The following is a 25,653-nucleotide window of genomic DNA, read 5'->3' on the forward strand; positions in this document are numbered from 1 at the left end:
AATTCTCCATATTTACATTTTTGTTGTTTTGAAACTTGCAGTAAGCCAAAGTGATTGTTATGTAAGTTTGAGATTGCCATCCTCTTCCTTCATCACTGCACGGACAAAAACTGTTTCAAATTGCACAAATCCAGTCTGGAATGAAACATTCTTCTTCAGGATTCAGAATATGGCAAAGGTGAGGAGCCAATAGCTATCTTTTCCAGTAGGATGCCCATTTATGTTTACATTGGGGATAGGTGGGAATTTCATTCACACAATATATAAAACATTCTTAGTACTTTGGAAATTTTTTGAATCTTAGCATGGTGTGTGAACCTAGATACGTAGTATGATTATCTTGTGCTTTAATATATTATACTGGAAGGGTTAAGTTAGTAACTACATTGAATGTGGTTTTGAATGCAGACTCTGAAACTATTCCTACAAAACTATTCCTACAAAAACATTATACTACTTTAACAATGATTAATAACATATTATCAACACATTTTAACAATAATTATGATTAACAATATCATAAGGCACTAAGAGATTAAGCAAGATTAATAAAATCATGTTCCTTTGAACTTTCTCCCTCAAGAGATCATTAAGATGAGCAAGGCCAATTCTGGCCCCAAACTAGGCCTGAACTCAGGCTATAAAGAGGCAAGGTAATTATGCCTTTTACTAACATTTGGAATTTCAAACATTTCAAGTCTTGAGACCTTGTTCCAAAATGGGCATCTATGACATTGTGATAGATAAGCCTCTAATCGTAAGGAGGGCTTTTTCAGTATTGGCCATATCACTGCCTCCTTTAAGACCAGAAAATTAACCTTATCCACATGTTTGTCACACTTGAGATCTATCCAATAGCCCCCACCCCTATATCAGGTATCAGGTATCTAATGGATGGGTGAGGGGCCAAAGGACAGAATGTTTTATTTTCAGGCCCTCTAATTTCTTTTCTTCCAAATAACCAACCTTTTATTTCATCCCTTACCTCTTGATTTAGAGAATTATTATTATTAATTTTTCACAATGGGGCCAGTCTCCTGCCTTCACACAAATATTTAATGAATATTTAATAGAAGGGGAATTCATAAATAATTCCACAAAGAGACATGAACAACCATACATCATGGGTTATGAATTGAAACAGAGGTTCGACTCTTACTGCAGCTCTGAGCAGAGGTACCTCACTTTGGGAAATGATCTTTTCTCACCTGAAAGTGTCTACCAGCAGCCCACAAACATTTTCCTCAAAAAACAAAGTAGTGTATTCCTCACACCCACATAGTGCCTCAAAGGGAAAATTCCTTTTCAAGGCTTCCTTTGGGTATAGTTGCTGTTGCTCAGACTAGACTGCTTTAAATGCAATTCCGTTGAAAAAGCCAATAGCTTGGCAGTAGGAACCTTCAGGCTGAACCTCCAGCTGCTTTAGGATGCTGGTAAATGTATTTTTTTTTAGTATTTATTTGATTTGTCAATTGCTTACAAGATACAGGTATAAGAATAAATATAGTTTAGAATACATGAGATAGATACTTATAAGAAAAATAAAAAGAAACGATAGGACAGGGATGGTAGGCACGATTGGTGCGCTTATGCATGTCCCCTACAGGCCTCTTAGGAAGGGGGTGAGGTCAATAGTAGACAGTCTAAGGTTAAAGTTTTTGGGGTTTGGGGAAGAAACCACAGAGTCAGGTAGAGTATTCCAAATATTGACCACTCTGTTGTTGAAGTCGTATTTTCTGCAGTCAAGTTTGGTTCGGTTAACCTTGAGTTTGTATCTATTGTGTGCTCTTGTATTGTTATGATTGAAGCTGAAGTATTCATTGACAGGACATTGCAATGTATGATTTTATATACTATACTTAGATTGGACCGAAGGTGGCATAGTTCTAGGTTTTCTAGGTCTAGAGTTTCAAGTCTGGTGGCATAAGGTATTCTGCAATGGGTAGAGGAGTGGAAAACTCTTCTTGTGAAATATTTCTGGACTTTTTAAGTTGTGTTAATATCAGATACATGATATGGGTTCCAGACTGATGAGCTGTATTTAAGTATAGGTCTAGCAAAAGTTTTATAGTTAGTAGTGTGATATTACCGGAGAAGAAGCTACGTAGGATTAGATTAACAACTCTTAATGCCTTTTTGGCTATGTAGTTACAGTGGGCTCTAGCACTTAGATCATTAGAGATGAGTACTCCAAGATCCTTGACAAAGTTTGGATCCTCAACAAGGTCTTGATTATTTAGCTTGTATTTTATTTTCTGATTTTTTTTGCCAATATGTAAGACAGAGCATTTATTTGTTGAGATTTGAAGTTGCCATTTGATTCTCTTCCTCTTCCTCTAAATAAACCTGATTGCCATCAAAGCAGTAGGATGGGAAAGGAGTATCTAATAAACTACCAGTTAGGCAAATATTTCTCATGTGCCCTTAGGTCTCTTTACTGTTGGAAGAATTCTTGTTCTTATTTGTCTGGGCTGGCTGACTCAAAGATGTTGGTTTTACCCTAAATGCTAACTTGCTGAGAAGAAAACCTATACTGTAGTGGCTAAAGAAACCCCCAGCCCAAGCCCCCAACCACTTTAGAGTACCAGCAGCTTAAACTTGGACTGTAATAATTTATTTGGATAACTCTGAAGTGTTGATGTCTTTGTTTCCTCTGATACCCATGTTTTAACAGTCTAATATAGAAGATGCTCAAAATATTGAGGCTGGTGGTTATAAAGTTGTGTTTTAACTAAAAATTTCAGCTATCTTTTTTCTGGCTTGGGTGAAATTCTTACACCCAATACAGGCACTCCTCATTTAGTGAGTACAATTGGGACTGGCAGCTGAATTGTTAAGTAAAGCAGCTGCTAAGCAAAAATCTTGACCTCAACTCCAAACAGCTGGGTGAACCCAAATGGTGGAGAAGGTTTCCAGAATTCAAATAATGAAAGAAGAGACTAAAGGGCAAATCTTAAAGCTCTTTTACCTGATTTTCCCACTATTTGAAATGCTCATCTGGGCATTAGGATAATTAGCTAGAGAACTAATGTTTGCATTTACATTTATTGGAGACAAGTAAGTAGACACACAATGGAGAATACCAGTGGTGGGATTCAAATTTTTTTACTACCGGTTCTGTGGGCATGACTTGATGGGCATGGCAGGGGAAAGATACTCTAAAGTCTCCATTCCCACCCCATTCCCGGGAAAGGATACTGTAAAATCTCTATTCTCTCCCCATCCCAATAACCTGCTTTCCAACTCCATTCTCCTGTGTGAGCAACAAAAGAAGACCCAGACGATCAGCTGGAATGGGAGAGGCAGAGAATAAATGGAGGTGGGCCCTGTCAAGGGGGTATTCTGAACTACTCAAAATTTCCACTACCGGTTCTCCAGAACTGGTCAGAACCCGCTGAATATCACCTCTGGAGAATACGTATGGAAAGGAATATGCTAGTGCGTGCTGTTTGCCTAACATGCTACCAGCCCTGAGCTGCCAGCTACTTGAGAGACAGACAAAAACCAAAGCGGTGAACATGATTAAAGTCTTGTCAAGTTGCAGAACAAGCCGCAGCTGCCAGTCAGCTAGTTAAGTTTACAGAGCTTAACTTGATAACTTGCGGTTGATGCCTTTTTTGCTGCACAGAAAAGGAGCTCAGGAAGGTATTGTTTGTTTAGGCAACCTCTCCACTTTGCAAGAAGTGTTCTTCAAAGCCCTTGCTAAATGAAGGTTACCAGTGGTTAAGTGCTGGTTGATGGTCTGGTCTTTTGCCAGAGCTCTGAGTCACTTTGCAATTGAACATTATTTCAATGCCTTAAACAGAAACTATTATTTCACCTCAATGTCATAGTCTATTATAATCAAGAGGATGATGATGATGATGATATCCATTTAGCTGAGTCTGGTTCTTGGCGATTCTACGGGCCAGGTCTCTCGACATCTTCTGATCTTGCATTATTTCTTTGACATTTTCTATGCTTTGTCTGGTGTCAGCTTTGATAGTGCCCAGCCACTGTATTCTTTGATGGCCTGGTTTGCTTCTCCTGCTAACTCTTCCAAACATAATTACTTTCTCCAGTGATTATAGTCAAGAAAGAAGGGCAAATTTTTGACCCAACAGAAATCTACTTTGCTCAGAAATGTATAATGATTGAAGTAGAAATCCTAAGCAATCTGGTCTCATTTAGTGTTAGTAGATCGGGAGGATCTGGAATATCCATCAAGGTTGCCCATTGTCATCAGTCCCTGTAGATATTTTCTTTGGTTCCTGCCAGACTCTGTGTCCATAAAGTGCTAACTTTTAGTATCACCATGTCCAGTAATGAGAGAGAGAGAGAGAGTGACAAGACCTAGAGAGGTCAGTTCTTGCTTGCTTCCATGTGATATTAACCTTTTAGGTGTGAAATTACCAGGAGACAGCTGAACAATAAGAAAGAGCTTTATTAATGAGCTTTTGCAAAAGGGACCTCCACGCTCATATAAGCATAGCACAGAAGACATATTTCCATAGGAATACATGGTGTTTAAAACCTCCAGCCTTGGTCACTGCCCCTTTAACTTCATTGGTTAATTTCTGGGTGGACCCTGGCCTCTTCCCAGAAACTTCATCCCATCTGTTTATTCATTTCCTGTAATTTCCATCCTCCTAGCAAATCCAACTTATTAATTTAATATGACAACTAGACAACTTGACCTGCCAACTATCATTCTAGGACCTGCCAGCTATCTGTCTTGGCAGGAATGTGCAAAACATTTATAGTTTTGTTATTGTAATACAGAGAACTTCTTACACAATGTCTTACTTAATATCTCATTAGAGCTTCTTAGGTTGAATAAGGATTAAATATGGTGTCACCATTGCTCTGTCCTTTACAGGAATAATTCTTACTTCTCACAATCCCCCCTTTTCTGTTTTACCCTTATAAAGGGTAAACTATTAATTATTCCCGTAAACGATCACCTACTTCCCTTACCATAATTCTCACCTCCTGTTGGCTTAACCTTTTCCCTTCTCTGCCTTTGGCTTGGTTACTTGATAACAGTGTTTACAACAATTGCTACATATAGGCATATTGAATACAGATACAATATATGAATCCCATAATAACAATAGCAATGATACAAATGAATAAATCTTTCAGCCATGTAAAATTTGGTCACCAAGAAGTTAACAGATTCCATAACCTCTTTAATGTAGTTGAATCTTCAACAGTTACTATATGTGTAGTAATATTATGTAAAGCCTTTATTCTGGATTCTATAAATTGTGATCTGTCTGAAATATTAAATTTCCAAATTTCTCCCACCTCATTGGCCCTAGCTGTTATAGCTGATGATCTTGCATTAATACTTTTTGATAAGGCACATGCTAGATGGCCTAATTGTATAGTATTATGTTGTGACTCGGAGGTCTGAACCTGTCTTGTTAGAAGATACAGACTTAAGTAATGAGGGAGAGAGGGATTTGGCTTCGAGATTTGAGCCTGCCTTGCTGGAAGACACAGACTTGAGCCAGGAGGAAGAAGAGGACTTGGCTCTGAGGTTTGAGCCTGCGTTGCTGGAGGATTCGGAATCATCTCCCTCCCCGGGACCTTCCTCCCTGGTTGTGCCTCAGGTGTCGGCAGATAATCAGGAGAGCGTGCCGGAGTCCTTGGCTGAGGATCAAGCCGAGGAATGCTGGTCTGATGCAAGGCAAAGATGTAGACATCGACGTGAAATAAAAGGAAATGTCAAATCAGGGACTGACTTGAGAGACTGACACGCCCCTCAGGAAATAAAAGAGGGCGTGTTAGCTCTGAATCTCTGTTCAGGACAATTTGTTTATTCGTGATAGCAGCTTGGAGAAACTTTCCCTGTGGCATTTGCTTCTTGATTTATGGTCTTGTTTGTTATTGGACTTGGCAGGCAGCTTTTGGAAGACTGCCAAGGATTCCTCCAGTCAAAGGAATTGAACTCTGTCATTCCTGGTCCTGTCAGTTTATTTATATTCCTTTGAAAACTTGGACTCTCACCTCGTGGTCACAGGTGAGACAGAACAGTATTATAATAGGTAGCTCCCCAGGAAAATATTTCTAAAAGCTCTGCTTGTACTTTAGATAATATCATCACAATATCATTACAATCTGCAGAATATGCCTTACAAATGCAGATCTCTTTCCCCTATATACCTATTTGTTTTCATTAATTGGGCCATTGACTTATAGGCCATTGTATTGGTTGAGGTGGGTATATTATAGATGTCTCTGTCACTTTAGGTTTAGATTATTCCTCATTTTCATGTACATGTTCGTCTCCTGTGTCTGCTGTATCATCTGATATATCTTCACTAAAAAATCCACCACCATGATAGAAACTAGTGTTTATCATTGCATAATATAACTCCATTTGCTGGTTCATATTCTTAGAGTGTGCTATTGCTGTGCTTATTGTCAAGTGTCCTATTGTACAGGGTCCCCTTACTGCATTAGCAGGTATAAATGCATAAGCATATAACTCACAAAACAACAGTCCTCTAGGTAGATATAACACTTGTCCTATTGCATCTACCTCTTCTACCTTAGTACAAGTAAACACATCTTCCGTAGCTACAGGAATCAGGATTATATATACCCTTTTCTTGTTATTGCTCTGGTTGCTTATACTTCACACAATCATAAGCTTCGACTGAGTACTTCTTAATTCAATATGTGGTAACAATAGCCCTTCCTCCAAGATTCCAAACTTCATATAGAAAGGTGAATAATTTTCATAAAGCTCAGCACATTGATTATACAAAGATTCTATCGTCTTGATACATCTCTATGTCTGGTGACTACATCATATGTGCAATTACACCCCAAGGAATTTATCTAATGGTATTCCTTGAGGTGTAATTGCCTCAAGGTGGATCTAATACAGATCCCAGCCTTAACTATGGCTTCAATTAATGTCAGTGGTGTTTGCACCTGGTAATACTCACTGTTGGGTTCAGTATGAAAACATAGCTGCTGCCATGTCATAGGATAACTAGGCAATACATCAAAAGTTTCAATTCTTATCCTCCACAAGATAACAACCACTATCACTATTAATTTCATATTCAATGGACCAGGACCCCTCCCACCTTATATGTGTTACATCCACTCCTTCTTCTTCTTCCTTCTGGTACCACAGACATTGTCTACACCAGTCTACTATCTCTTTTCTCAATATAATTAACAACAGAACATAAAAGTTTATTACCTCCAACAAAATGAGTAACTCAACCTCCCAATGTTCCATATTTCAATGAAGTCCTGAAGTAGCTCTGCCTCCGATATTTATATGTTAAGATAATATAGAGTAGCAATATATTTATTTAACATTTATGATGTTAAATATATTTAACATTTATGAATGAAAGTTCGTGAAACAGACAGCATGAGAATGTGAGTTTTGACTTTTCTGTCTAAAAGCAATTAAAATCTGAAATTTCAAATCTTCAACCTTTAATGCTTGCCTGAATTGCCCAATACTTCCTATGATGATGGTCAAAGTACTTTACATAACCCTTCCATCTTTATGTTTTTTAAAAAAACAATTCTGCCCTTCTATTCCCTAGAACATACTTGAAATAACAATCTATGATGAAGACAGCCCATTCAATGATGAGGAACTGTGTAGAGTTACATTTGATATAGCAAATCTTCAGCTTGAAGAAAGAGTTTGCAAGCATTTTGAATTGAACAAAGAGGTGAGAAATGCGATTACATATTCAGAATAGGTGGGTTACAGTACCAATGAATATAAGTTTTCTGAAATGTGGCTTATATTTAATTGTTCATTGCACTGCATTATTTCACTTTTATTCACTATTGCCTTTGACTGGCTCTTACACAGAGTAATTTTCCAAAAGTTGTTTCCTTTAGAAACGTACACCTAAAATAATTGTTATTGGCCAATTATTTCACAGTAATAATTTGAAGCAGATGTGGAATCTCCACAATTCTTTTAATAGAACACATAAAAAGAAATGTGGCAAATGTGGTCCATTGACTTCTTATAAAAAACAGTCCAATTTAGAAATATCTGGTTTTGAAAACATTCTATTTCTCTCAGAATAGACCAAACTGAGCATTTTCACAGAGGTAGATTACCTACAACAGAAAATAATACTCTAATGGGTATTCAGAATGTTTCACCATAAAAATACTGATTAACTACATGTTGTCCTCAAATATGCAAACATTTGGTTTTGAACAACACAAATAACAGAGATGAGATACTATAATGATGAAGTTACTGTCAGAAATTGAAGTCTTATCAATTCCAGTAAGCATTTGAAGAAGCTAATATTTCGAACATTTGATTTCAATTTTAGAAAAATGAACTGCTAGAAGTGGAATTCTATTTGGAACATATGTGAGTAAAAGTAGAGCAAATTTTATTATTATTATATTACATTATTGAGTTGCTAGATAAAATTATTAGCTTTAATACCATACAGTATGAATTATAGTCCAATTTTATTGCATTTGCAAATGTCTTAGTATAATTCTTTTTTTTTTCCCAAAATGGCAAAATCTTTCCCACACTGTAATTTTTATATCTCAGCTATAGAAGCAGAAACTAGACAGAGTTAATCCTACTTTTGGATCATTCATAGGAGTGGGGGACAGAAAAATCAAAATGGAAGCCACTATTTCATGAATAAAGCTGGACTCCATTTTACATGCATTATACATAAATGGGGTAGAGCTTCAACTAGGTTTTCTTTCTTTCTTTTTTTGATGCAGCCTTCCTTCAAACAGAACTTCATTTTTAATATGTGCCGGAATGCCCACAGGGAAAAAAAATGGAAATAAAGGTTAGAGAGCTGTACAATGTCACAATTATTAGTATATTGCCCCCAATAAGCTGGGTCTTCATTTTACCAACCTGGGAAGGATGGAAAACTGAGTCAACTTTGAGCCTCAACAGGATTGCATTCTAGGCTGTGGGCAGAGTTAGCCTGCAATACTGCATTCTAACCACTGCACCATCAGGGCTACTAATGATAATATTCTGCTTAGCTGTTAGTTATTTTTAAGCGATTTTTATTTTTTGCTTTATGTTCACTGTATTTTATATCACACTGATCAAATTTTAATATTGGATTAATACTGTCTAGAGCTAATGAATATTAAATGTTATAGATAAATGTTTTAAATATTTGACTAATATGTTTAGAATCTGGAAATGATTCTAAATATTCAGAAAAAAACATTTTAGCAGGCGAGCAAGAATTGAGTAAAAACCAATTATAATTTTTCTCACTTTTTTTAATCCTCTAGATCAAATATTCCAGAAAACCTTATAAGTAATGGAGTACTCTTGGTATGTTTGTTGCTTTTGTATTTATAATTTTGGTAGCCTGGGAAGATGCATGTGTAAAATGGTTCAAACTGGAAACTTCTCAAACTCTGAACATTTCAGTTACACTTGAAAAAGATGTTTCGAGCTTGCAATGAGAAGCTTTGATCATTCTGAAATGAAACTGCTTTGTTTGAAACAAACAGGGCTTTTTAAAGTTTGGAATACTTCAAGAAAGACTGGAATAATGCATTTTGAAATAGAAACATCTATTTTGCACTTGAAATGTTTTGCATAACTCCAGATGCTACTCTGGAGGATAGGATATTTTGAATAAATTAATGCATGAATTGCTTAATAAAATACAACTCTGATACAATGACTCTTAAAGTCATTCTGAATATATTCCTTCTCCTTGCTATACTGCAACCATTCCCAATCTATTGGAGTGTCCAGTTTTAGATTTCATATTTTTCCAGCACCAAGAACTTTGATCATGTTTGATTGTGGAATTTTTATTATGATGAAACGTGCTGATAAATAGTTCGACTTTTTCTGTCATTTGATTTTTTTTAATTTTCTTTTAATCTTTAGTTTCCAATTTTGAAAGCTTCTTCCAGTGTTAGTTGATTGCCATTTAGTGCACAGCATAGTTTTGATGCAATAAATAATTTCGCTAGGAGGAGAAAAGGGCAATTTTAATACTTTATAACAATTGGATCCTACACAGCAACTCAGAAGCTATTGTAAGAAGCTATAGGAAAACGTAGCAATCTGTTGAAAACAGCTTTTTTTGATTTTCTGTTAGTGGAAATATTGAAGGCTCAAAAACCTTTGTGTGAATGGAATAACATATTTCCATTCAACCAGATGTCAGTGAAGAGGGAGAGTATATATTTACACAATTTTTTATCCATCCACCAAAGTATCCACCAAAGTATCCGTCCACCAAAGTGGATTTAATGCATGAAATTAATTTAAACAACACACAAAATTATTTTTGTAGTAATCTTTAAAAGCAGTTTTTGAAAAGGGGGATAGGATAAAGCAGTTTAACTACCATTATGTCATCTTACTATCAAAGAAAGGCTGTCAATCATTTGTCTTGATCATAAAATGTAAATTAACAGCTAGTAATAATCATGCCCTGTTTTCAACTTTTGAATAGTTGGAGGTGTGTATAATTGTCTTTTCCCTTGTAGTCTCGAGAACTCTGCTGCCTAAAAGTAGAGGTGAATCACAGAGAAAGAAAGAAAAAAAGAAAAAGTAAGATTTCTATTGGGATATATTGTATTTTTCTTCATTGGCTATAATATAGGTGTGAAACTATTTTAGAATAATAAGAGATGATATATCCAAAGGCATGCCAATTTCAAGAGAAACATAGATATATGTTTCATGTGTTGAAAGAAATATCCTTCTGGGTTCAGTTCCAAGTGGGGAAAAAGACACTGGAAACATGGAGGCTGCTTGGAAGGTTTAATGGTGGACAGGACCACATGACCTGGAGCTCCAGAGAAGGGTGATCACATGCTTCAAGGTGAGAAGAGATCAAGAAAAAAGGGCTGAGATGCTGAGAGTGCCTGGGTTTTATACCCTCTGTTGGGTTTGAATTGGAGCTTGTATTCTAATTGATTGTCAGATTCCCAGGGGCAACTCTGTAGGCTGTCCTGAGTTCCAGGCTTGGTCTAGCCTTGCTGGGTGATTATGCCCTTAAAAGGGCTTTTGGCAATTGCTATAGCTTTACCTGGAGTTCCTTGTTATATAAAGTATTCTGGCCCAGGCCTTAATGGCCCACCCATGAACAAAGGTGGGGGTGAGATTCTGCTTCTGGGGTGAGTTTCTGCTTCTGAGTTTCTACTCTTTTTAGAGGAAATATTCTGCCTTTTTAATATTTCCTAGGCTATTTCAATTTTCTAGGAGAGAGGTGGGTGCTAACTTCCTACACATGAATGGACATCTAATTCCCTACTTCTCTCAAGTGGGTGAGGCCCTGAGACCATAAATCAAAGTTTCTATATCACTCAGAGTACTCTTCTTTAGGGCAACTAATCCTGACTACCAACTCACTTGTGTGCTTATGTGGATATGAAATGAGCATTCCTGTCAGTGCATAAATTCTCATTAACTTGTAAAAAGAGACGAGCAGTTTAGGTGTAATAGTCTTAAACTGTCGATAAGTGAGCTCCAGAGCCCACTTAGCTATGAAGTTTAAGGAGGAGCTTTGAGAAAATCACTCTATCCTGACCTACATTTTGAGGATAAAATGAAATAATGTACTGCGACCCATCCTGGTCATCCTGAAGAAAGGGAAGGATAAAAATATTATCAATAAATATAGGCTTCTAGATAGATCATTCTGAAGTTTTGTTTGTGTTTTCTACTTTGCACTCAGAGCAAACCTTTGAATGTACAGTGAGAGGATCTTATGAAGATACACAGAATATTTTATTGGATTCAAGTTCCAGAAATGCCCCGCCAAATCACACAACTTTCTACTATGCCAAGTACTGTAATCCCAAATTAGAGGTGCAATTATTGAAGAAACGTTCCATTTGTGTGAGTTTTTGCTGATATCTGGGGACAAATGTACTTCACGCAACTAACTTCCATATTCTGCATTACTAAAGTATAAATGCTACTTTGGATCAAAATTTAAAGACTGCAATAAGTCTATTGCTTAATTAATTCAGGAATTGAAATCTTATTTTTTCATTTGCCACTGGACATCATAGGAATTTGATTTTTTTTCTGGAAAAGCTAATCAAGCAGAATGTAAGTAATAGTTAGAAAGATTATTAAATGGGGGGAAAAGTCACTTAACAATTGTCTCACCTAACAATAGAAATTTTAGGATCAGCTGTGGTTGTACATTAAATACTACCTCTGTTAGAGTTTCTTATTTCTATTTGTTTCTTTCCCATAAAACTCTCCCAGAATTCTGCAGCTGAAAGATGATAGCCATAATCTTAATGCATACCTGTCTAGTCGAAGCCTTTTATCTCTAATTAGAATCAATTATTCCCTCCTTCATAGAAAAGTTGTTGCTTTTCACAATACAGCCATTATTTTTAGCTATTGCATCAAAGCCACTGTTATGGTTAATACTATCTGGAATGTTGTTATTTCAAAAACATGTCTTCTGACTATTTGCTTTTTTTTTCTCTTTTAGTGTCCCTCAAATTCTGGGAAAACACTCTCCTTCACTTTGCCTTTGTATCAGATTCCTTTGGGAGAGAGAATAGAAGTAGCAAATGTGAGTCTTTTCTGTGAACAATGCCCATTTTAGTTTTCTATACTGCTTCCCTATGTCCACCAGATAATATATATACAATAATACTCTCAGTGCAAACCTCTCCACATCTTCTAAAAAGTCATTCTGAAAATGTTCCATGAGTTTATTCTCCTACCCAAGCAAGCCTAGGATTCCATTAGTGGTATCTTACTTCTGATGAGATAACAAGGAATTTTCTATCCAGCCATTGCCTAGAACACAATATAGTAGAACCTCTGGTCATGAACGCTTCTGACCATGACTAAATCGGGTTCCGACTAAAAAAAATTTTTTTGCAGCCAATTTCCCCTTCCGTGCCATTTTTTTTGTAAGTGCCAAATTTCCAAAATTAGGTCTGGGTCATGACTAAATTGGGTTGCAACCAAAGTTATGGAACAAATTATGGTCATGTCCAGGGGTTCTATTCTATATGATTTCACTGTTTGAGATTGAGGATCTAGAACAGTCACCCTGAGGAATTCAATGGTTCATCAGCATAAGACTGGCTTAAGCTGCTACTGTTAAAAGGAGCATTTTCACATCTATGTTCCTTTTGCTATTTAAAAACCTTTTTTACTATATAATTGGGTTAAGCACATGGAACTGCTTTCGTAACATCTAGTGTGCAAATCATATCAGGATACCTAGAAGCAATTGGGGTTTTTTTTTTTTTGAAAAGCTCACTTTTGAATAAACTTGTATTAACACATTTAACATTAAGTTCCAGTTTCCTAGAATTATTAGCAGCTATCTGGTTGGTTTCTTTCCTCTAAAGAGACAATTTGTTTAAGAATACTTGTACAATTTTATGTACAAAATATATCTGACAATGAAATATAGCATGTAAATATAACCTGGATGCAAATTTTATGTTAGATTCAGTAAGAATCTTTTCCTCATTTCAGAAAACCCATTTTGTAAGAAGGTAGATCAGCTAGCAACATTATTTTATTCTCTAAGTACTTAATTTGAAAAAAAAAAGTTCTGTTCCTCTAAGGGTGAAATCTTCATATTTAGTAATATGAGGAGCTTACTAACCAGTTCATAGGATCATCTAATAAATATTTTGTTTTTATTATCAAAGTAGACTAAGAAAGCAAGAGCCCAAACCATGCTTTTTTAAATGATAGACATATTAAATGCAATTTAGAGTCATTCAATTCTTTTTTCTTTTTTCTTTTAGGATAAAGCATATGAAGTCTTCGTGACAACAGAAAACTGGTAACCATTTATTTCCTATTTTTAAAAATGATTTCTGGTAATTTGATAGTTCAGTTCTGTCACATTTTAGAAATCAGGTCAATTAGTTTGACCTTTTCTCATCTTGCCCACCAAAGAGATAAATAAACAAGGTTAGGAATGGTGAAGTGCCCCTTACCCCAAAAACCTCGTTTTAAGCAAGAGCTGAAATAAACATTTGCCAATATTCAGAATTTGGCATAATTTTACATATTGTCATTTGAATACAATTTTTTTGTCTGAAATTTAAACTCAACAATTTATGTAGAATGATACTTTTATAGTCATAATGCTTTTGTGTGGTCTAGACTTCTCCCTTTTTAAAAATAACAATAAGGAAATTTGAACTATTGGTCACTTATGAAATACAAAAATTTTTTCCAAGTTATTTGTGCATGTTAAGCCATTCCAGTTCATATGAATATAACTTCTTCATAGCCCTGCCCATGCAGCTCTACATGGCATCTCTTAGCTTTCTGAGTGCTTAGTGGCTGATATTTTTGATTAATTCTAATTGGAATCATGTTTATTAATTCTAAACTTTGCTCCATACTAACCAGAAATGGACATTTTTCAGCATTCACCGAGTATATTTAATCAAAGAAAGTCAAAGACTGTAACTATGGAGATATATAGAAGAGAGAAAAAGAAATATTTAAGTTTTCTACCTAGAGCAATTTAACATGCAAACGAACCCAACAAAGAACATTTCACAACTACAGTCAAACATTCATACTGGAGACAAATATTCTCTTCTTTTCACACTTAAAAGTTATCTTGATAGACAGCTACACAGTTTACACAAATTATGAATATGCTAGAGTCAATTATTCTCTCCTTTTCTATCAAGATACTTACGTTATCTTGATAGACAGCTACACAGCTTACACAAATTGATGCCTAAAAATTATATTAGTAAACAGCTTGAACAATTTGTGAATGCTTTCATTAGTGTGCATTTTGATATGAGTTTCTATTGTCTAGCCAAAAAAGCCTTGATATGCGTTTGGGCTTTGATCTCTGTCCAGAGGAGCAGGATTTCATCTGTAAGCGCAAGAAATATGTTGCTGCTGCTTTGAAAAATGTTCTTCGACTAGAAGGAGAACTGCAGGACAATGAGGTATGACCTGTTGCAGAGCAACATAAGAGGAGCAAAGAAAGTGGTGGTGATGGGTAAGGCCATATATATATATATATATATATATATATATATATATATATATATATATATATATATATATATATATATATATATATATAGGGCCCATACCTATATATATATATATATATATATATATATATATATATATATATATGTGTGTGTGTGTGTGTGTGTGTGTGTGTGTGTGTGTGTGTGTGTGTGTGTGTGTATATATATATATATATATATATATGTGATCTTTAGTTGTTGGGTTTTCTCCCACGTAAGATTCAAGTATCTAGGCAACGTTTCGATGAAGTCTCATTCATCATCTTCAGGCTTCTGTCTCCGGCTCTGTGCTTTTCAGAGTAATGTGAGATTGCAGCTGCTTCCTCCTTTTAACTGCCAGTGGGGTGGGACTTGATTGGGTGGGGCTTGGCTGTGTTCTGATTGGGTGGGGGTGTGTTCTCATTGGTAGGGGTTTGGTTGTGTTCTGATTGGTTGGGGGTTAGCCGTGTTCTGATTGGTTGGAGGCATGTTCTGTTCAGGTGGGGGCTTGGCTGTGCTCCGGTTAGTCTTAGTTATGGTCCATGGCTGCACTACAGCTGCATCACTACCCACTTCAAACCCCTCCGAGCCATACATGAAGCAAACCGACACCCACTATGAAGATGCAACAGGACCACGAACTAGAAGCCAAACAGCAAGATCACAACTCACCAGCTCAAATCCCCCAGCAACTAAGACTAACCGAGCACAGCCAAGCCCCCACCTGAACAGAACACGCCTCCAACCAATCAGAACACGGCTAACCCCCAACCAATCAGAACACAACCAAACCCCCTACCAATGAGAACACACCCCACCCAATCAGAACACAGCCAAGCCCCCACCCAATCAAGTCCCACCCCCACTGGCAGTTAAAAGGAGGAAGCAGCTGCAATCTCACATTACTCTGAAAAGCACAGAGCCGGAGACAGAAGCCTGAAGATGATGAATGAGACTTCATCGAAACGTTGCCTAGATACTTCGAATCTTACGTGGGAGAAAACCCAACAACCAAAGATCCACATATAAATACCCGAGAACCTCAGAAAACAAATATATATATATATATATATATATGTATATATGTATATATGTATATATGTATATATATGTGTGTGTGTGTGTGTGTGTGTGTGTGTGTGGATTGTATTTTAAAAATATGCAGAATATGTTAAATAAATTATTTTATCTATGCATGAGAATGCTTGTTCAACTGTTAATAAGGTAACTGCCAAGCTAGGGTGAATTTATGTTTTAAATCATCCTATTTCTTTTGTTTAAAATAGCCTATGTAAGAAATAAAGCCAGAAAAGGAAAGTAACGATAAAAGTAAAAGAGCTTTTATATAAGGATTCCCTTGAAGAGCTTCTAGAAGTTACAGCTAGTACAAAATGCAGCAATGTAGTAAATTACTCTTAATCCACACAAGTTGCACCTCTGCTCCTTTGTTTCTTGTTCAGTTCCAGGTGGTGGTTGTAACCTATTAAGCTCTTCCTGGCATTGTGCCGTGTTATTTAAGGGGGCGCCTCTCCTCTCCTCTCCTCTCCTCTCCTCTCCCCATTTAAGGCGATTGGAGGCTAAAACACATGAAGAACAGTTGCTGAAATTGGATATGTCTAATTTAATGAAAAGAAGGACTAGGGGTGACATGATAGCAGTGTTCCAATATCTCAGGGGCTGCCACAAAAAAGCGGGGGTCAAGTTATTCTCCAAAGCATCTGAGGACAGGACAAGAACCAATGGGTGGAAACTAATGAAGGAGAGAAGAAACTTAGAACTAAGGAGAAATTTCCTGACAGTTAGAGCAATTAATCAACTTGCCTCCAGAAGTTGTGAATGCTCCAGCACTGGAAGTTTTTAAGAAGATGTTGGACAACCATTTGTCTGAAGTGATGTAGGGTTTCCTGCCTAAGCAGGAGGGTTGGATTAGAAGACTTCCAAGGCCCCTTCCAACTATGTTTTCTATTCTAAGTCAACTTTTCCTATTTATTATGAAGTGTAATCTGACAGGCTGCCTTTTCTATCATGGCATCTATGTTTGGAACATAACTGGCCCCAGAACACCCAGCTGGCTTTCATGACTAAAGTGGGAATAGAACTCATGGCCTCCCAGTTTGTAGCCTGATGCCTTAACCACTAGACCAAACTGCCTAGCAGTTAGTTGGAAGTTGGAATAAGGAAGGTCTTGAACAATGGACAGGGTAAAAATATTTAATGGAGATCACTGAGAATTTCTACATTAGTTAGTGTCTGGTATCTTTCTGCCCCAGTATAGTGATTTATCATTAATCTGGAAAGACTGGGTGACACTGATGTGCTTGTTTTTTCTATTTCTGCTTGTTCCTATTGTTTGTGGTGGAACACACTGAGCAAAGTGCCTCTAAGCCAATTACTGTAGTTGTTGGGATCATTTCTCAGTAGGGCAGAACTTAAGGGTGTGTTAGCCGATACCTGTTTGAGATAATGTCTAAAGCAGGGCTGTCAAACTCCCAGCCTGCGGGCCGGATGTGTCATGTGTCATGCCACACCCATGCCCGGTTTAGCAAAGAGGAAAAAAGTCCCGATATGGCCCCATGACACCTCCGTGACGCCGTGAGTTTGACATCCTTGGTCTAAAGAAATAGATTTAGCTTAATTTCTTAAGAATTTTCAGAGATGATTTAGTGAAAACTCATTGCAACATTTTCGCTTGTAAGCCATGTACACAAAGTATCAATCTCATGTAAAGTTTAGTGTGGTGTCATACAGCTATGTTGGGAACTAGAAAGTTGCTTGATAAGGTCTATAGACGTTATGTTTGAGGTATGTGGATTTTTCCATATATGTTTTCCTTATGCTTGCTTGCATTATTCTGGGACAAGGACCGTTAACATCTACATATTTTTTAAAGAAACATTTCTTGTGGAAATGATGCCATTTTGCACAATAACATGCATAATAATCCTAGCTTCATTACAGTCAGCTCTTTGTGTGTTATATATAATCTTCCTCTTTTATTCAAACATGACTTTTATTTAGGAGCAGAAGCATTTAATTTTATTTATACCTGTATTTGTTCAGGTTCCAGTAGTGGCTTTGATGACTACAGCTGGGGGAGTAAGATCAATGACAGCCATGTATGGGAGCCTATTAGGTCTCCAGAAACTCAACCTCTTGCATTGTGTTTCATACATCACTGGTTTATCTGGCACAACGTGGTAAGGAAGCTATGAACAACATTACTCAGAGAATGTAGGTGCCAGGGGAAGAGTTTTTATTTGGATCATCACGAGGAATTAATGGTTAAATCTCTTCTCAAATACGTGGTCCTGGTAAAATCTATAGTCCTTTGGCCTATAATGAAACAAAGTAAGGAATAAAAACTAGACAAAATTATCAATGGTGCTGTCTCATGTTTATTTTCCCAGCCCTTCCTTATTTTCTTTCCTTTCTTCCTGGATTAATAGACAATTCTTTCTCATGAGCTGATCGTGATTTTTTTGCTAATGCAATCAAAAGTTCAGAGATGCCAGTGTTTCCTTTGTGCTCAGTGCTGCAACCTTGCCTTTCCCTTCCTGATCCCTCCCCATAATTTTACAGCCTATATGTGTTCCTGTAAAGTGTTGAACATTACTTTCCTTTCATGGATATTTAATATTTTATCAAGTACAAATATGTGATAAAGTTCTCTGGGTCACTTGGTGGAATTGCACAGACTAACATGATGAAGATAGAGATAAGCTGGTAAATGTCTATGTTTGTTTGCCCATAGAGAGGACTATTTGTAGTTCAGAGTTGAAGAGCTTGATTGTTTTCTTGCAGATGTTTCATTACCAAACTAGATAACATCATCAGTGTTGATTTAGTTTGGTTAATGACATGTCTGCAAGAAAACAATCAAGCTCAGAGACCCACCATGGACTCCCCTATGCCTATTAGTCCAAAATTACTAGTTAGTTCAAACATAAATGCTGGCTTTTATTTATTTATTTGATTGATTTCTATAGCCGCCCATCTCAATAAATGACTCTGGGTGGCTTACAATTCAATTCCCTTTCCTTAGGACAATGATCAATTTATTCAGAGATCCATACTGGTCACACAAGAATCTAGAAGGCATAATCATGGATGTTCGGAAACAAGTGATGAAGAATAAACTGTGCTGTTTTAGTGGAAAAAACCTGAAATATTATGAGAAGGAAATGTGGAACAGACATGATGAAGGCTACAAACTGACATTTGCAGATCTTTGGGGACTAATTCTTGAATCTATGTTTCACGACGAGGTACTATAGTTATATGTTTTCCTTTAAAGTGTAAGGTGATATAAACCATGGAAAAATATAGGGAATGGTCCTTGCTACTGTTTCTTTAATTATCGGAATTATCTGCCTCAAAAGAGATAAAATATAAATTGCTAATATTCTGGTTTGTTTGTCTATTCCACACCATCCACTATCAACTAGTAGCAAATATATGTGATAGATTAGGTAAGAAGACTTGAATAGTTATTTGGAGCCCCCAGAAATGTCCCATTTCAAAGAAGACAAACCTGTGTTGTGAAAACAGAATTATACCAGGATATACTAATTGACATTCTATTCACATATTAAAACATTTTTTTAAAAAATACATGTACAACATTGTCCATAGCAACCTAGCAAAAAGATAGGCTATAACACAATTACAACTAAAAATTATTTTTGGATATAATGGAATAAGCATGAGTTCAGCTTTGCTGCTTTCTTCATTTTTAATTCAGATCTGTATCTTGAATCCTATGTACAAGAAATACCCGTTGAGATGATTGAATACAAATGGAATAAGTGATTCAGAAACTTATTACCAAGTTTCATTTTTATTTATTTTGTTAAACTTGTTTGTGGCCCGTTCATTGTAAATTGTCCATTAGAATATGCAAATGTATAAGAAATAAGTGCATTTATCTGAATTTTTGATTAAAGTATTTCAGTATCAGGTGATTGTTTCTAAATACAAGTATGATCTGGAAAAGATTTGGACACAAATGACAGCAATATTTGTTTTTTTCTGTCTTTTGCTCTTCTATTAACTTTTGATTTTCTTGCACAGCCAGATCCCCACAAGCTCTCAGATCAACGACAGGCAATAAATCTAGGTCAAAACCCTCTTCCTATCTACCTAGCTCTTAATGTCAAGAAAAGATATAGCACTTTAGATTTCAAAGGTAAGATACTATTTTCAAAATGTGAGTTTAATTTGAAGACTAAATGCCAGGTGGTAAACGTCCATAAAGTTTTATAGGCCAAAAAAGAAAAATTGTAGTGGTTTGCTGTTGACTTCTCCAAGCTGATTTTTAAATTTCCAATCTAGCCTACAGTATTCCCTGGTATCTGTCTTTCAACTGGGTGTGAATGACACCGCTTAGCCAGACAAGATGCTCTTATCTTCTGAGGCTAATTTGATTCAGGAATTCTCAAAAATAGCATGCATAAATAGCAAGCCCATGGCTTTTATATCAATGTTCAACGTAAAACATTATCTATGAAGTGGTGTTAATAAGCTTTTTTTAGTTGTGCTAATGAAGACAAAATTAAAACAGGCTTAGCAAGTGTAATCCAAATTAGACATTTTGGGAAAATCATTTGTAAATCTTTGCAACTTAGTTTCAATGCACATTCAAATTATACATCAAATTGCTCAGGGCTTCAGAACATCAAGAATACACACTACACATTGAATTTAAAGCAGATTATCCAGTTATGACAGATTGTAGTGAGCTTTGCTGGAAAATTAAAGATAATACCATTTACTTAGAAAGGTTGGAGAATAATGAGGAATAACTGAGCTGATACATGATAATGTAAATTGGTGAATGAATAGCACAGAGTAAAGCCTAGACCAGTGGAGGCAATTTTAGCTTTATACAAAGTATAAGATAATGGCAAAGCCTGGGCTGAATTCTATATATAGACCTCTGCTTCATGGAAATCTGGTTTAGAATCCAGGTTAGAAAGGGAAACAAGTACATTCTGTATGAATATACTTTTGTCTTTTTCACTGAACTCCTCCACCCCCTCCCCAAATTATCAGCAGTGACAGCCTGAAAAGGAATTGTATCTGTGTGGTCTTATGTTACATAACTATATTTTTCCTCTACAAGTATACATAACCAAAATTTTAAAACTGCTGATTATTAGTTTATATATACATATTGTGCCTGTCTGTGTTTATGCCGGTGTGTATTTGTACTATATCTGCAGAATGGGTGGAATTCACCCCCTATGAAGTGGGCTTCTTGAAATATGGAGCATTTATTAATGCAGAAGATTTTGGAAGTGAGTTCTACATGGGTCACTTGATGAAGAAGATTCCAGAATCTCGGCTTTGTTTTATACAAGGTAATTTAGCTAAACAAATACAGTAGATTCTTGGCTTTCATACGGCAAAAATGTACTATTTATCCAATTTTTATACATTTTAGATATACATATTAACAAATTGCTTATGTAGTTTTTTTTCCATTATTATATTAGTTAATGAACAGCAGGAGGCAGTACAAAGCCTGCTACTGACCAGTAGCTAATATAACTCTTAATAGCTAATATCTACGTAAGTTTTAAAGGGAGATGTTTTTGAGACTTCTAGTATGAGGTCCAGACCAACAAATATACTGTGTATATAAAGCTCCCTCTCTAGTATGGGAATATATATACTGTACAAAAAAGAAGGCATGTGAATAGCTTCTATACTTTTTGATATGATTTTCATCTTAGTGTAATGGGGATGGCACATACTTTAAAAACCTACTAAGTTCTTGTTAAATGTTCTTTGTTTCCCAGGCATGTGGAGTAATGTCTATTCCCAGAGTCTCCTTGATGCCTTATATTTAGCAGAATGTTCAGAAGACTTCTGGCATAGATGGACAAGACCTAGAATGTATGAAATTGGTTAGTAGACTGTTATTTCTCTTTTGATTAATTTGCTCAGAAAATGCTTTGCTTTGCTGTGCCTTTTGGCGATGGTTTGGTGTCAAATTAATTAATTGGAAATGGAAAGCTTCTTAAAGGCCAATTCCAACCAGGGCCTTAACTTCTATACCTCTTACCCAGTGGTGGGATTCAATTTTTTTAAACTACCAGTTCTGTGGGCGTGGCTTGATGGGCGTGGCAGGGGAAGGATATCTGTAAAATCTCCAGTCAGAGGTGGTATTTGCCGGTTCTCTGAACTACTCAAAATTTCCGCTACTGGTTCTCCAGAACTGGTCAGAAGCTACTGAATACCACCTCTGGTCTTACCTGGGAAATGTAATACAGACATGGCAACAACGTGGTAAAGTGTTGGACTAGGGCTAAGAGACTGTATGGTTGATATACTAGAAGGTCTATCCAAAGGAGAAAATATAAGAATATTGTGGAAATGATTATTTTCCTACGAAATCAACATTTGGTAAAATTGCAGGGACTTGAATTTGCCCTTTTAAGTAACGTTCAATTTTATTTGACATTTATCTTTGCAAACTGCAAATAACCTCTTAAATTGTCTTATTTTGGCTCTTTCAAGAACAGAAGGTTGCAGGATCCAATCTGGGTCAGTCACCAGGACCAGAAGTTTAATCTTTCAAGCTTTTGGGCTTCTGCTGGAGCCCACGCTCAGGGATCATCCTTCTCATTAGATGCATTGCCTCTCTGAACTGGCTCTTTGGATGATGGATATAAATAAAGTTTTCTCTGTTTTGCAGAAGAAGATATTCCCCCTTGGTTGCCCAAGAGACCATATGTGCAGCCAACACGTCTCTTCATCCCTAATGGTTCTGTGTCAGATGTGATTAGAGATGTTATAACTGTGCGTCCAGTCGTTGCATGCTATTCCAATTTTCTTAAAGGTCTGCAGCTGAACAACAAATACTTAGAGAACAACAGTTTTTCTATGTGGAAAGGTAATATAGACAAAATTTCTTTTTTATAAATATAGGGAATATTCTCAATTTCCATGACATGAATTCATCATCTTTCCTTACATTACCATCCCTGACATAATATATTTCTGGATTAAGTCTTTAGACTATTGTATGAATGAGAGGTATATAGAGATTGCTGGATTTGTTTGATGCTTTGAAAATTTCGAGTCTCCATCCAGGTGATACTGGAGATAGTCTAGCCCAGCTTGTTTGTGGTTCTGAAATATAGTTGATAACACATATTTCTAAGAATGGTCATCTCTTTTAATTTTTAACTGAGAGATTGCAGTGCAGCCAATCATTCTAATTTCCCAGGTTTAAGGTTGAAGCTGTTCTGTAAATATTGAGGGAAAGATGATATTTTTCTCTCAATACTTTCACAGTCAACTCTTCTGACAACACTGCCCATAGTGCATCACAAGCTAGATTTCAGTCTTTAATCATACTTATAATTTAGTTATAAACATTTTGAAGTATATTTTAAAGTTTTTGACTAAAAAAACCCCCACTTGTTCAGATAATTTCCCCCAAATTATTTGCAAGTAAAACGTTACTGAGGATTATTTGCATTCTTTTTGCTTTCATTGTTTATAAACCTCTTTTACAACATGGACTGAAAACCTGAGACTCTCCAGATGTTGTTGGAAGTCCTAATAGCAGGCCAAGGGAGCCAAAGATCACTTTAAAATGTTGGGTATGGTAAATATGCATTTTGTCTTTCAGATACTATACTGGATTGTAGCCCCAATGACCTGACTGAGTTTGAAGACTACTTGGAGCTTGTAGACACAGCTTTCTTTATCAATACCAGCTGTCCACCTCTTTTAAGACCAGAAAGACAAGTGGACATCATTATACATTTAAATTACAGTGGAGGATCACAGATATTGGTGAGAAATGTCTTTATTCTCTTTAGCCACTGGTCTCTTCATTCATATTCAGTTCTAAATATTACAAGAAGATTATTTGAAGGTTATTTGAAAGTCCGCCTTTCTTCACCTCTTATAAAACAGCAGTGCTAGGAAGATTTCCAAGCTCCCTTCTAACTCTATTCTTCTGTGTTCTGTATTTCTGCCAGGTGTGATGTGCCTATGGTATTCCTGACACTTGCATGTCCATAGTTGTCTAGCCTTTGTGAAATAAAAAGATGTATTTATATCTCTTGGGTCTTGATTACTCTTGTGTTTAATGCTTTAGCCACTGGATTTAAGCACAAGTTACTATCACGATCAAGGCATCCCATTCCCTAAAGCTGATCTGACAGAAGAAGACAAGAAGCAACTCAAGGAATGTTATCTCTTTGATGATGCAGAGAGTCCAAAGGCTCCTATATTGCTGTATTTTCCACTAGTGTGTGACACCTTCCAAAAATACAAGTCACCTGGTAAGTTACAAAAGCTACTTGGGGACCACTTTGCTTTCCTATACATTTCTCATGTATGTGCATCCTAAATGAATTGATGGTAAGTTTTAAGTAATAGTATAAAATGAATGTATTTCTTTAGCATATGGCACATATATTAACATGTCACTTAGATTAGTAAAACACAATTAAATATAAATGTCAAAAATATCTATGTTCAAATATAAAATGAAGATCAATATTAGTTGTAGTATTACTAGTAATACTAGAGCTGTGGGGGCACAGTGGTTAGAATGAAGTATTGCAGGCTAACTGACTGCTCACTCCAGGAGTTCGATTCTGAGCAGTTCAGGGTTGACTCAGCTTTCCATCTTTCCAAGGTCAGTAAAATGAGGACCCAGATTTTTGGAGGAAATTTGCTGACTCTGTAAACTGCTCAGAGAGGGCTGTAAAGCACTATGAAATGGTGCATAAGTCTATGTGCTATTGCTAAGTGCTATTGCTATCAATACTAGTGAGAATTTCTTGCTGGAAAAAGATAATATAGAAAGGATGAGTTTTTAGCAAACTCTAAAACCTGACAACATTAGGGCTAATACTCCAGGAAAAATGAATTAGAAGGAGCATTCCTTTTTTCTGAACTTATTTTCATTGCTTCACACAAAGAACAATTTTAGATCACTACTGTGTACTAAATCTATTTGCTATCATCCTCTTCTCCTTTTGTTTCTGCACGTCAATCTGTAATGAGACTGTCGATGGTTGAGAATAAAACATTTATATTAGTCTTAACCTAATCAACTTTCTCTCATATCTCGATAATCTTAAATTTCAATTCCCGTGTAATTAGTATTGATAAAAGAGATGCAATATAATTACAATTTCAACTAAATTAATTTCATGTTATCATAGGCATTCTTTTTCTCACCAGCATGGAACAATTTAGGAACGAAGGCAGATGCTCCATTTTTCCCCTCCTTTACTGTTGTTACTAATTAAGCTTGTATTATATGTTGATGCAAATATGAGTTAGATGCAGCATTCCTATCTTCAGATCTTATTTTCAATACTTCATAAAATGAACAATTTTAGATTACAACTGTGTATTAAATCTGTTTGCTATCTTCCTCCCTCCCTCCCTTCTGTTTCTGCAGGTATAGAACGTAGTCCAAATGAGATGGATGATGGCTATGCTGATGTCACTAGCACTATTTTTTCTCCATACGCTACTGGCATTCTGCAATACTCAGAGGAGAACTTCAATAAGCTGATAAATTTGACCGAATATAATATTCTGAACAATGAACATAAGATTCTTCAGGCTTTACGGACAGCAGTTGAAAGAAAAAAGCAGCAGAATTTCCGTTCCTCTTTTTAA

The 25,653-nt window shown here is 36.2% G+C and overlaps 1 protein-coding gene across 1 annotated transcript; it reads left to right on the forward strand.

The window, feature by feature from the left end:
• Positions 1 to 154: 154 nt before the first annotated feature.
• LOC113438533 (cytosolic phospholipase A2 epsilon-like) lies at positions 155 to 25,653 on the forward strand. The gene is made up of 18 exons (XM_026703957.2): positions 155 to 178; positions 7,563 to 7,694; positions 8,322 to 8,362; positions 9,274 to 9,316; positions 10,495 to 10,558; positions 11,688 to 11,851; positions 12,465 to 12,548; positions 13,750 to 13,787; positions 14,790 to 14,925; positions 18,055 to 18,191; positions 19,037 to 19,259; positions 20,065 to 20,179; positions 21,216 to 21,353; positions 21,795 to 21,902; positions 22,694 to 22,891; positions 23,636 to 23,802; positions 24,110 to 24,296; positions 25,430 to 25,653. Exons 1-18 carry the CDS (start codon positions 170 to 172, stop codon positions 25,651 to 25,653), a joined length of 2,208 nt encoding a protein of 735 aa, XP_026559742.2. The 5' UTR covers positions 155 to 169.

This window comes from Pseudonaja textilis, chromosome 1 (assembly GCF_049901715.1).
Source record: "Pseudonaja textilis isolate UNSWEBS1 chromosome 1, rPseTex1.2, whole genome shotgun sequence".
Classification (NCBI taxonomy): Eukaryota; Metazoa; Chordata; class Lepidosauria; order Squamata; family Elapidae; genus Pseudonaja; species Pseudonaja textilis.